This window comes from Manihot esculenta, chromosome 2 (assembly GCF_001659605.2).
Source record: "Manihot esculenta cultivar AM560-2 chromosome 2, M.esculenta_v8, whole genome shotgun sequence".
NCBI classification, from domain to species: domain Eukaryota; kingdom Viridiplantae; phylum Streptophyta; class Magnoliopsida; order Malpighiales; family Euphorbiaceae; genus Manihot; species Manihot esculenta.
Window position 1 is genome coordinate 25,296,667 of NC_035162.2, and position 12,557 is coordinate 25,309,223.

A 12,557-nucleotide genomic window follows, 5' to 3' on the forward strand; every position below is an offset into this window, starting at 1 on the left:
ACTCAGAGGGCGATGAACAACAAAATCTTCTTCATTAGTTGCCTTTCCTTTGTTCTTTTTGCTGGTCCTCCTAAAAGAACCTATGGCTGCTGTAATTCAGAGCTTGTTGGATGGAGCTCTTCCACCTCAAGACTCGTTGAGAGAGAGAGAGTCGTAGATCTCAGAATTATTCAGAATATGCTTGCATTATTACTACAATTATCTCCCTTTAAATAGAGAGACTACAATGACATGATAGTAATTAAGAAACAACAAACTCCTACTAGATAAGATAACATCCTACTAGATAAGATAGCAATAGAATAAGGTAAGTTCCTACTAGATAAGATAGCAACAAAATAAAAATATGAAGATAACTATAGCAGCATAATCTGATAACAAAATATCCAAACAAGATAAACATCCCTCCTTCTATTATTCTATTTTGCTGAAACGTCCATGTCACTAAGATGTCTTGCCCATGAATGCATCTATAACACTACTCCCCCCCTTCTGAAAACAGGTTGTCCTCAAGCTGGTAGTCAGGATAGGATTGCTGGAACTGAGAGAGGCTCCCAAGTCCCAAGTAGCATCGGCTGCACACAAGCCTGACCATTGCACTAGAACTTCCAAGCTCTACGGTTCCTGCAAGCTCGCAATATTTGTTCAAGAAGGAGAATGACACGTCCCTCAGTCATGGAAGGCAATGGTAGGCAGCTCGCATTTGAAAGGCTTTAATAAAGAGACATGAAACACGTTGTGAATTTTGCTGGAAGGGGGAAGAATTAATTGATAAACAACATTGCCAATTTTGTGAAGCACATGGAAAGGGCCATAGTATCATGGCAACAACTTATGACCCTTCTGTTTTAGAATAGAAAGACGGTGCCAAACCCAATCATTTGGTTTGAAAGAGACGTCATGATGTCCCTTGTCATAAGTCGCTTCATATGGGATTGAGCTTGCTGTATGCGGTGACAAATCTCACCCAAAACCTGATCTCTTTCCATTAGTGCCACATCAATAGCTTCTACCCGTGAAGAGCCTGGTACATAAGACAACAACTGTGGTGGTTCCTACCATAAATGACCTGGAACGGGGTTGTGTGAAGTGCTGTGTAAAAGGAAGCGTTATAACAAAATTCCGCCCATGGTAACCAATCAACCCAGCTCCATGGCTTATCCTCCACAAAACATCGAAGATACATTTCAATTGTGTGATTGACCGCCTCTGTCTGTCCATCCGATTGATGATGAATGCTGAAGGAAAAGCCAATTTTGTGCCTGTAAGTTTAAACAATTCTTTCCAAAAATTATTAGTAAAGAGCACATCCGGATCACCCACAATTGATTTGGGCATTCCATGCAATCGAACTATGTGGGCAAAGAAAATTTGTGCAACAATGACTGTTGTATAAGGATGTGTAAGGGGAATAAAATGTGCATATTTTGAGAAACGGTCTACCACCACCAATAAAACAGTCTTGCCTTTGACTTTAAGGAATCTTTCAATAAAATCCGTCAAAATGTCTGACCAAATTTGAGTTGGAAGCTCTAGAGGCTGCAGTAACCCATTTGGGTGCAAATTGGATGTTTATTTTTCTAGCAAGCAGATTAGGAACCAATAAAGTCTTTAATTGCTGATTTCATACCTTTCCAAAAGAAATCCTAGCGAACTCGATGGAGCGTTTTTTGTACTCTTTCGTGCGTGCCATCATGTATGCTGCTAATAACGGTTGCATCTAATGGCGAATTGGGTAGAAGATAAATTCTTTTATTGTATAAAATCAAATCATCACATATAGCAATGCTGACCATACCCTATTTATCAAACATCACAAGGGTAAAATTACTCTTCTCATAGACTATGTTGATGACATAGTAATGACAGGAATTGACACTAAAGAGATGACTCGGCTAAAAAAGCTTTTGGTTCAGGAGTTTGAAATTAAGGATCTAAGGAGAAATCGAGCTTGCCAGATCAAAGGAGGAAATCTTTATTTCTCAGAGAATATACATTTTGAATTTTTTAGAAGAAACTGATATGTTTGTATTGACCAACATAAAAAGTTCTTGATTAGGAGGATTCAAATTTTTGGGATCCTAATTAGGTTTGATTTAAGATATTTTATTTTTATTGTAAATGTTCTTAATTTAGGTTGATTCTTTATGTATAAATACTCAAATCTTGTAAAGATCAATTCAATTGGAATAGAATAAAAAATAAAAAATTACTTTTTAGTCCCTGAAGTATAGCATAATTAACGGATTTGTCTCTATTTTTAGATCCCAACCTTTCATTCTTGAGGTTTAATTCCGTCAAAATCTAAGGTCTCTCCATCAAATATTTATGTTAAGTCAATGATTTCCACTTGATTAAAGGAAAGAGAATAAAATTAATCCCAAAAATACCCTTATCAATAATAAAATGAAAAAATTATTATTTAGTGCCTATAGTATGGAAAAACTCGCTACTTAGTCCCTCAATTTTGAAAAATATATTAAAATGTCCCTGATATTTTAAAAAGTCGACTAGTTAGTTTCTCTATTAATTTTATCACTAAATATTTTACTATTTAGTCCCTATAATTTAGAAAAAATTATTAGTTGGTCTCTCAAATTATTAAAAAGTTTACTAATTAGTATTTCTATAATACTTAACGATTAAAATTAACGGAAAGACTAACTAGTAGACCTTTTAAAACATCAGAGACGTTTTAATTAATTTTTCAAATGGTGAGTAGTGATCAACAGCGAATGACATCACAAAAGCAATTTCTATCGAGTTTTAACTTTTTATTTTGAATAATTTAAATTTTATATATTATCTTTGCTGAATTTGAATATTAAATTTATTGAAATTTTTATTTGTTTATAGAGATTGAGTTTGATATTTTCTTCTTTGAATTTTGACAAAATTAAACTTCAGGGACTAAAGTGTTAAATTCGAAAAATAGAGGGACAAATATGTTAATTATGTAATATCTTAGAGATAAAAATGTATTTTTTCCTTCAATTCTTTGAGAGAGGGATCTATAAATTTGTAGGAATTAAATTTCAGGGACTAAAGTGTTGGGTTCTAAAAAGGGTAATTCGGTATTTTTCCTATTACTAACGGCATATTTGATGGAGAAACCTCTAATTTTGACGGGATTAAAGCTCAGGGACGAAAGTGTTGGGTTCTAAAAATAGAGGGACGAATCCGTTACTTACATTATACCTCAGGGACTAAAAAGTAATTTTTCAATAAAAAATTCCTTCCAAAATTCATGGTATCAGAGCTTTTTTTTTTTTTTCCTGATTTTAGGGTTTAAATTCAGTTTTTCTCTTAAGGTTTAAATCTAACTTTTTGGTACTACCCTATCTAGAACCTTTTTTCATCTCATAGCTACCACCAGCAGGGTCGTCGGACAGTTGCCAGCCAGCCGTCTAGCTCCGACACCGAAAAGCCATGCGCGTGAGGCTCACGCGCCCTTGTAAGATTCTGCGTCTTTCTCACGCACCGATGAGTGTGACAATTCCGGTGGTCTTTTTTGACTGCGATCCTTTCCGGTAGACTCACCTCAAGTTGCGTCTCTGATGTGTGTATCCGTGACTTGGTTCACCTATTTTCGGCGTGGGAGACGTTTTTTGGTGGTTTTTTCGGCAGTGATCCTTTTCGGTAGACTCGCCTTCAAGTTGTGTTTCGATTTGACGAACCCGTGCCTTTTTCACTGGTGAACAGTAATTCTTTCTTCAGTAACAATAATTGTCCATTGTTTTTGACAGAAAAGGGTGGTTTTTTCTTGAAATGACAGTGACTTGTGTGGGTAATGTAAGGGCTTATAATGCTATTGTTTCGTCTCTTGATTATGCTCCATGGATTATTAATTCTAGTGTAAATAGACATATGACAGGCTCCTCTGAAAACTTCCTTAATTATCTTCCATGTTTACAAAAAGACATAATCAGAATTGCAGATGGTTCTTCCACTCTTATATTTGGAACCGGTTCTATTGTTTGTACTCCAAATATCAAGCTATTCTCTGTTCTTTATATTTCTTGTTTCTCTGTTAATCTTTTATCTGTTAGTGCTCTCATCAAAGCATTTAATTGTAAAATTGAATTTTTTCCTAACCATTGTGTTATTCAAGACTTTCAAACTAGGAAGAGGATTGGCAATGGTAGACTATATGATAACTTGTATATGTTGGAAGGGAATCTGAGTTTGAATTTACCTCGGGCTCTATTTGGAAGAAATCAGGATGTCAACTAAAAAATCATACAGTGGCATCGACGGTTAAGACACCCATCCTTTTTTGTTTTAGAGAAATTTTTTCTTGATTTATTTTCGAAGGCTCAATGTGGTTCTTTAGTTTGTGATGCTTGTGAGTGTGCTAAGTATATAAGAACCTCTTATCTCTCCAGTAACAATAGGAGTACGATCCCTTTTGCTACCATCCATTCTGACGTTTGGGGACCTACTCAAACGGTTCACTATTTGCTACCATCCATTTGGTTTGTTACTTTTATTGATTGTTGCACTCACATGACTTGAGTTTATTTGATAAAGGCAAAGAGTGATGTGGTTTTTTGCTTTCAATCTTTTCATAAGATGATTTGTACTCAATTTGATACTAAGATAAAAGTTTTGAGAATTGATAATGGTACAGAGTACATGGAGGGTTGTTTTTTTGCTTATCTGGAGTCTAATGGGATATTGCATCAAACTAGTTATCATTGCATCAAACCAGTTATCCTTACACTAGTGCCCAAAATGGTGTCGCTAAAAGAAAAAATAGACACCTATTGAAAGTAGCCCGATCTCTCCTTTTCACCATAAACCTTCCAGAAACCTATTAGGGAGATGAGTTTTAGCCGCAGCTTATCTCATTAATAGAATGTCTCTCAAAACTCTTGCCTATAAAAGCCCTTTAGAGGTGCTACAAGAGAAAAATGCTTATATTGTTCCACCAAAGGTGTTAGGATGCACGTGTTTTGTTCATATTAGGACAGGTGGGAAGCTCGATCTGAGGGCTATTAAATGTGTGTTTGTTGGGTACTCTCTCATACAGAATTGTTACAAGTATTACCACCCTCCATCTAGAAAATATTTTGTCAGTATGGATATTACATTTCAAAAGACTGAACCTTACTTCAGTACTACTATATCACCTATTAAGGGGGAGGACAATGAAAGAGAAGAGATAATTCCTAGTCTGATAACTCTAGAACGTTTTACTTTAATATTTCCTAGGAATCGAGGTTGGCAGGTCAAAGTAGGGAATCTTTATTTCTCAAAGAAAATACATTCTGGATCTTTTAGAAAAAACTGGTATGTTAGGTTGCAAACTAGCAAAAACTCCCATTGAGAGCAATCACAAGCTACAAGCAGGGATTGGTGAATCAGTGGATATGGGCAGATATCAGAGGTTGGTAGGTAGACTGATTTATCTTTCACGTACTCGACCGGACATAGCATATGCAGTTAGCTTATGTATGATCTTTGTGAGTCTCACATGCAAGTTGTTTTTTGCATTTTGCATACTTGAAGTCTGCTCTTGGAAAAGGTCTCCTATTCTCTAAACACGGTCATCTTTGCATACATTCATTCGCAGATTCAGATTGGGCTGAATCTCTTGATGATAGAAGGTCGACTAGTAGTTACTGTACACTTGTGGAAGGAAACCTTGTCACTTGGAGAAGCAAAGAGCAAAGTGTTGTTGCTCGATCAAGTGCTGAGGCGGAATATAAAGTGATGGCACAAGGTGTTTGTGAACTCCTATGGTTGCAGAGATTGTTGGAGGAATTGAACCTATTGGAGAGGGATAAACTCCTCTTGTACTATGATAACAAAGCTGCTATTAGTATAGCTCACAATCCGGTTCAACATGATCGAACAAAGCACATAAAGATTGATTGATACTTCACTAAAGAGAAATTAATAAATGGTATCGTGAGGTTAGATCATGTGACTTTCAATGAACAGCTAGCTAACGTGTTTACCAAAGGGCTCAACAGCAAGACCTGTGATATTTATGCACCAACTTGAGGGGGAGGATTGACCAATATAGAAAGTTCCTAATTAGGAGGATTCAAATCTTTGGGATCCTAATTAGGCTTGATTTAAGGTATTTTATTCTTATTGTAAATGTTCCTAATTTAGGTTGATTCTTTGTGTATAAATACTCAAATCTTGTAAAGATCAATTCAATTGGAATAAAATAAAATATTCCTCTCAAACTTCTTCAGATTGCTTCTATTGAAAGCAATCACAAGCTATAAGTAAGGATTGGTGAATAAGTGGATATTGGCAGATATCAGAGGCCAGTAGGCATACTGATTTATCTTTCGCATACTCAACCAAATATAGCATATATAGTCAATTTAGTTAGTCATTTACTTAGTCAGTCAGTTTATGCATGATTCTCATGAGTCTCACATGCAAGCTATTTTTCGCATTTTGCGATACTTGAAGTCTACCTTTGGAAAAGGTTTTTTTTTCTCTAAACACAGTCATCTCTGCATACATGCATTCACAGATGCAGATTGGGCTGGATCTCTTGATGATAGGAAGTCGATTAGTGTTACTGCACACTTATGGGAGGAAACCTTAAACCTTGTCAGTTGGAGGAGCAAAAAGCAAAATGTTGCTCGATCAAGTGCGGAGGTGGAATATAGAGCGATGGCACAAGCTGTTTGTGAACTCTTATGATTGCATAGATTGTTAGAGGAATTGAAACTGTTGGAGAGGGACAAACTCTTCTTGTACTGTGACAACAAAACTAGCTCACAATCTGGTTCAAAACCGAATGAAACACATAGAGATTGATCGACACTTTATTAAAGAGAAGTTAATAAATTATGTCTTGAAATTAGATAACGTGACTTCCGATGAACAATTGGTTGATGTGTTTATCAAAAGACTCGGTAACAAGACCTATTACACCTTGGTTTGCAAGTTGGGCATAAGTTGAGCATGTGTGATATCTATACAACTACACACCAACTTGAGGGGAGTGTTGACCAACATAGAATGTTCCTTATTAGGAGGATTTAGATATTTGAGATCTTAATTAGGCTTGATTATAGAGATTTTATTCTTATTATTAATATTCCTTATTAGGTTGATTTTTTACGGTCCTAACGTCATCAACCATTGAACACCCAAGACAAAATCAATTCCATCTAGAGGTATAATATAAGTCAATAGGAAAATTGCACCTGCCACCTGCAAACTCTCCCTGCACGTATCGGTGCTAGAAATTTTTTCACCATTGGCTACTGCAACTTGGAGCCCCATGTGCCGGTCAATGGAGACATTCAGGCGTCGTGCTGCTACGTGGCTGAGGAAGTTGTAAGTGCTGCCTGAATCCACCAACACGTTTATAGGGCGGCCCTGTATCTCGGTCACTACTTGCATAGTGCAACAATTTTTTAAACCTGTTATTGCATATAAGGAAATTGCTGGAACATCCTCAGCACACTCCTATGGCTGCTGTAGTGTCATCAATCTCCAACCAATTTGCATTGGGACCGGACTATACAATTCATCACAGTTGTAACAAAGTCCCTTGGACCTTCTGTCTGCCATCTCCATTCGGGATAATTTCTTGAAGGGTGGGGTGCTGCTACTGCTGCCCGAAATAGTTGACCCAGATTGTGGTTTGGAGCTGAAAGTGGTTGGTGCAGATTTTGCATTATGCCAGTTGTTTCTACGGGAACACACTGTCCTACCCAGCTGGTCCTTCCTTTCAAAAGCTCGGGCAAGATTCATAGCCGTCACCAAATTAGGAGGATTTTGCATCTCAACCTCCAACTGAAGGCTCTCTGTCAAGCCGGCAGTGAATAGATTGACTTGCTGATCTACCCGCATTGTTTTAGCTTGCGAGAGCAAAATTTCCCCGAAGAGGTGGCCCAAACCGCAGGTCGCAACATTTAGTAAAAGGGGACCAACCGACCAAGTCATTTCGGGTTCCTCCTGATTAAAATTGAGCCTCCCCTAGCAAATGAAATGCTGCTAGACCTACCTTATCCTCCTTTGGCGTTTTCTGATTTGTGAAAAACTGATCACATCGATGTAACCAGCTTAATGGATCTTCGGAACCATCAAATACTGGAAAATCCAGCTTTGTATACATGGGTACTGTTCCTACACAAGCACACGCCTCTGTCCTTCCTGCTGCCTCCTGGTTTTGATTTGATTGGTTATTATTGCTGCTGGTTCCTGTGTCAGGGTCCTTCCCTCGGTTCAGGGTCCCAACAAGTTCCTGCATTTGCCGAGACAGAGTTTGAATTTAGGCCTCCACCCGTGCCACCTGAGCCTCATTCTGTGCTTGAACATCTTGCAGTAAAGACCTCAATTCTTCTCATGAGTCGCTCCTGACAGTAGTCTCTGCTACCAATTTGTTATATTCACGAGTATGGGACCGCGTCACAGGGCGATGAACAACAAAATCTTCTTCCTCAGTTGCCTTTCCATTGTTCTTGTTGCGGGTCCTCCTAGAAGAACCTATGGCTGCTGTAATTCAGATCTTGTTGGAGGGAGCTCTTCCACCTCAAGACTCATTGAGGGAGAGAGTCTTACATCTCAGACTTATTCAGAATTTGCTTGCTTTATTATTAAAATTATCTCCCTTTAAATAGAGAGATTACAATGACATGATAGTAATTAAGAAATAACAAACTCCTACAGGATAAGATAGCAACAGAATAAGATAAGTTCCTAATAGATAAGATAGCAAGCATAATCTGATAACAGCAAAATCCAAACAAGATAAACATTCCTCCTTTTGTTATTCTGTTTTGCTGAAACGTCCAGGTCGTTGATATGTCCTGCCCATGAATGCATGTATAACAGCTTCCTTTTCCTCCATTTCTTAAGCTAGTAACAGTTTTTATGTTGATCACCATTGTCGCTGTTTTCATTTCCAGTGGCGGACAAAGTTTAGGAAGGCCATGAATAAAGCCGACAATGATGCCAGTACAAGGGCAATTGATTCTCTAATCAATTATGAGGTAAGATTGTAACATTTCATTTCTAATTTCTTTTTTGGTTATCTAATCTTCAATTCTTTTGCATTCATCTTTTTATCTTTGTTTTTTTAGATATGTATTTTGCAATTCCTTTGAATTTTCTTAATGCTTTTGTTTTTGTTATCCATTTTTCAATTCCATTTCCTAGACTGTCAAATATTTCAACAATGAAGCTTTTGAAGCTGACAAATATGACGAGTTCTTAAAGAGTAAGTAATTTAAGAATTCTAGGGTTTTTTCCCCCCTTCCCTTGTAGATGTTAACTTGAAGTTTGAACTGAGCCAACAAATCATTAAGCTGAATACTTATGTGGTTTGTTAGACTAACTTGATCATGCACAGACTAATAGAAATAGTGCTCATATTTGATATCTGTGTCCCTCATTGGAAAGGAAGGCTTGTAAATTCTTTACAACAGATTTTCTATTCTACCTTAAAATAACTTGAGACAAATTGGGGACTTTCCAAAACCAAAATAATTTTATATAGCTTTGCAATTATTTGCATATGATTAATAGACAAGTTTTTCCACACTATTCATGGTTTTATATTTTGTGGTTGTCTCAGAAATACAGATGTATCCATCCAAGTATTCTTAGCTAAAAGCGTTTTGTAAAAACTGTTTCATTCCTTCCTTTTCAATTGTTTGTTTTGATTATATTGTAATTATTGTTTTATTGCATTTCAACTTGCAAAATTAGGTAAAAGTCTTTTTTTCCAATTGGCAATCACTCTAGAAAATACTTAGTTTTGTGAATGCTTTTTTTTTTGTTGGATTTTTTGCTGCCAATCAATAAGTTGGCTGACTCAGTGATTGTACATTGTGCTACAATGCCGACTCAAAATTTTCATGCTATATTACTATTGATATATTTAACACAAGAAATACTTAAATTATGTGAGTGCCTTTTTTTGGTGGATTTTCTTTTTTTGCAAGCAACCCACAATTGGTTAACTTACTGATTGTACATTGTGTTGCAATGCACTTTGAAATTTTCATGCTATATTACTATTAATATATTAACATCAGAAGATACTTAATTTTCTGAGTGCTTTTGTTTTTTTGTGGATTTCTTTTTGGCTGTCAACTGACAAGTTGGTTAACTCGTGATTGTGCATTGTGCTGTGGCAGACTCAAATATTTTCATGCTATATTACTAGTATTATGTACAATACTCTGTATGTGTCTATTCTGGTAATTTAGATTTTCATTTTTGTTTTTTATTTCCTTCTTCTTAATGAATAATGACTACTTTTCAGGGTATGAAGGTGCAGCATTGAAAACACAACGAAGTCTTGCTTTTCTGAATTTCGGCCAAAATGTGATATTCAGCACAGCTTTATCAATAGCTATGGTGTTGTGTTCCCATGGGATTGTGAATGGCCAGATGACAGTTGGTGATTTGGTAAAACTTCTTCATGCAATCGCTTGTTGGGAAGCTTTACATTATGGCCAATCTGATACATGATGATCAGACAAGAAATTATTTATAAATGTTAATATGCAGGTTATGGTGAATGGGCTTCTATTCCAGCTATCTCTGCCCCTCAATTTCCTTGGCAGTGTTTATCGTGAGACCATACAGAGTCTTGTTGACATGAAGTCAATGTTTCAACTACTTGAGGTAAGTTTCAAGGAACCAATTACAATTTTCTTTCATTTCAGGAGTTGACAGGTCTTTCATTTCTGTTTTTCTAAACATGGAAAAATAAGCTCAAAAAATACATTGAAATCGTTGCAACATGCAACAAGTGGTTGATTTTTCGATCTAAGGGATTTACAATTTTCTTTGAATATATTCCTTGGTACTTGTTACATAATATCTCTTTAATGATTTATCCAGGAGAGAGCTGATATTAGAGATAAAGATGATTCAAAGCCTCTCAAGTTGAATGGGGGTAGCATTCAGTTTGAGAATGTGCACTTTAGGTAAAATGATGATCTGATTCATTGAAATGTGTGAAAGTCTAGTAGTTTCACAAAATTAATGCATAGTTATGGTTTGCAGACCATTATCGTGCTTAGTTTGTATTGCCTGTTTAGCACTTGCATTTAGTTTTCCTATATTCAGTTAATGAATTACTGCTTGTGCATCTTCCAATATTGATTTTCACTCTAGTTGCATTCTTAGGTTCCCTTGAAGTTTTTCTAATATTGGTATGTGATCAAGTGCTAATATATTCCTTAGTTTGACCAGTAAATATGAATAGTTTGGACTCTGTGAGTGGCTTAGATTTGACCTGAAACTGGTTTAGCACTACCTGTTCTAACACTACCATAAGGCTTGGATTACGCCTCAGAAGCAGAGAAATGAAAGGAGTCATTACTTGCACAAACTAACTAGGACATCGAAGAATGAGAGACTACTTTACCCCTTTGATATGGGAAATCTTGAGATATTAGGATTACTTATTAGGCAAAAAATATGGGAAGTAGTTTATTTTATTTTAGTAGTTCTATTTTATTTTCTTAATTTCTAGGTGGGGTATTAGGGTTTTTAATTCTAATATAATTAAGGTTACGGAGCATGATAAACAAGGGTTAGTTTCTTCACCTATTCACAGAACTTATTATGATTATGGACAATTGATTTGAGCAAATAAAGTTGAGAATCAGTGTCTCTTCGATTTGAGAACTTGTTCTCACCGCAAATCCCTGATATACCTATTGGTTCTACATCAATTTGGTATTACTGATGCAGAAATGTGGGATGTGATGATATAGAAGAACATTTAAAACGCAAAAGTTGATGAAATTATAATTTTTGTTTGCTTGTCAAAAACAATATTATTCATGAATTAGTTGCCTGATAGCAGCCTCTAGAGCATGGAAAGATCTCTCTTTGTCCCTGTCTCTCCCCCCCCCCCTCTCTCTTCTCTTCTTGAAAAGCTTCTAGAAGTATGTTTTTAATAATGAATAACCTTTGAATTGTGTTGCAAAAATGTCAGTACCCTACCATTATTGATCTGTATACTGTTTGAGAAGTTGGTTATTAATCACTCATAAGCTGTAGTTGGAACTTGTACCAGTTACTTGGTGGAAAGAAAGATTCTCGATGGCATATCTTTTGTTGTACCAGCTGGCAAAAGCGTGGCTATTGTTGGCACAAGTGGCAGCGGTAAGGCATTGACTTGTTAGAGTGAACAATTGCACTGGCTATCTTATTTACATCATTTTTCATTTCATTAGTACAATTCTCTGGAAAGAAAATTTTATCTATTGCTTTTTTCCCTCATGTTTGTGCTTTCCAAGCCACAGTGAAAAGATATTTGCTGGGGTTGCCTGAGTATCTACTTACCAATGCCTAAATTGGGTTTACTACTTTGTAAAAAGTTTCTTGTTCTTCAATGTATTATTTTGTTAAAATGGTTTGCAAGCTATGAAAACAAAAAACAGAAGTTCAAAATGTTCTTTCCAGTTTTGCTGGGTTGTCTGAGTATTTACATACCAAAACAATAAAGAGACAAGTTCAAAATGTTCTTTCCAATTTTCCTTTCCTGTTAAATCAGACAATTATGGCGCTTAACAAAGTGAAATTTTTTCTTGTGCACTTGTATTAAATGT

At 36.2% G+C, this 12,557-nt stretch overlaps 1 protein-coding gene across 3 annotated transcripts in view; it reads left to right on the forward strand.

Annotated features, from left to right (window-relative positions):
- The window catches only part of LOC110609089 (ABC transporter B family member 25, mitochondrial), a 49,396-nt gene that overhangs the window by 9,750 nt on the left and 27,089 nt on the right, over positions 1 to 12,557 (forward strand). For all 3 annotated transcript variants that reach the window (XM_043951059.1, XM_021748425.2, XM_021748423.2), the window contains exons 7-12: positions 8,892 to 8,975; positions 9,142 to 9,202; positions 10,253 to 10,398; positions 10,501 to 10,617; positions 10,837 to 10,922; positions 12,023 to 12,111. In XM_043951059.1, the coding sequence (XP_043806994.1) occupies positions 8,892 to 8,975; positions 9,142 to 9,202; positions 10,253 to 10,398; positions 10,501 to 10,617; positions 10,837 to 10,922; positions 12,023 to 12,111 (583 nt within the window). The remainder of the gene's footprint in view (positions 1 to 8,891; positions 8,976 to 9,141; positions 9,203 to 10,252; positions 10,399 to 10,500; positions 10,618 to 10,836; positions 10,923 to 12,022; positions 12,112 to 12,557) is intronic.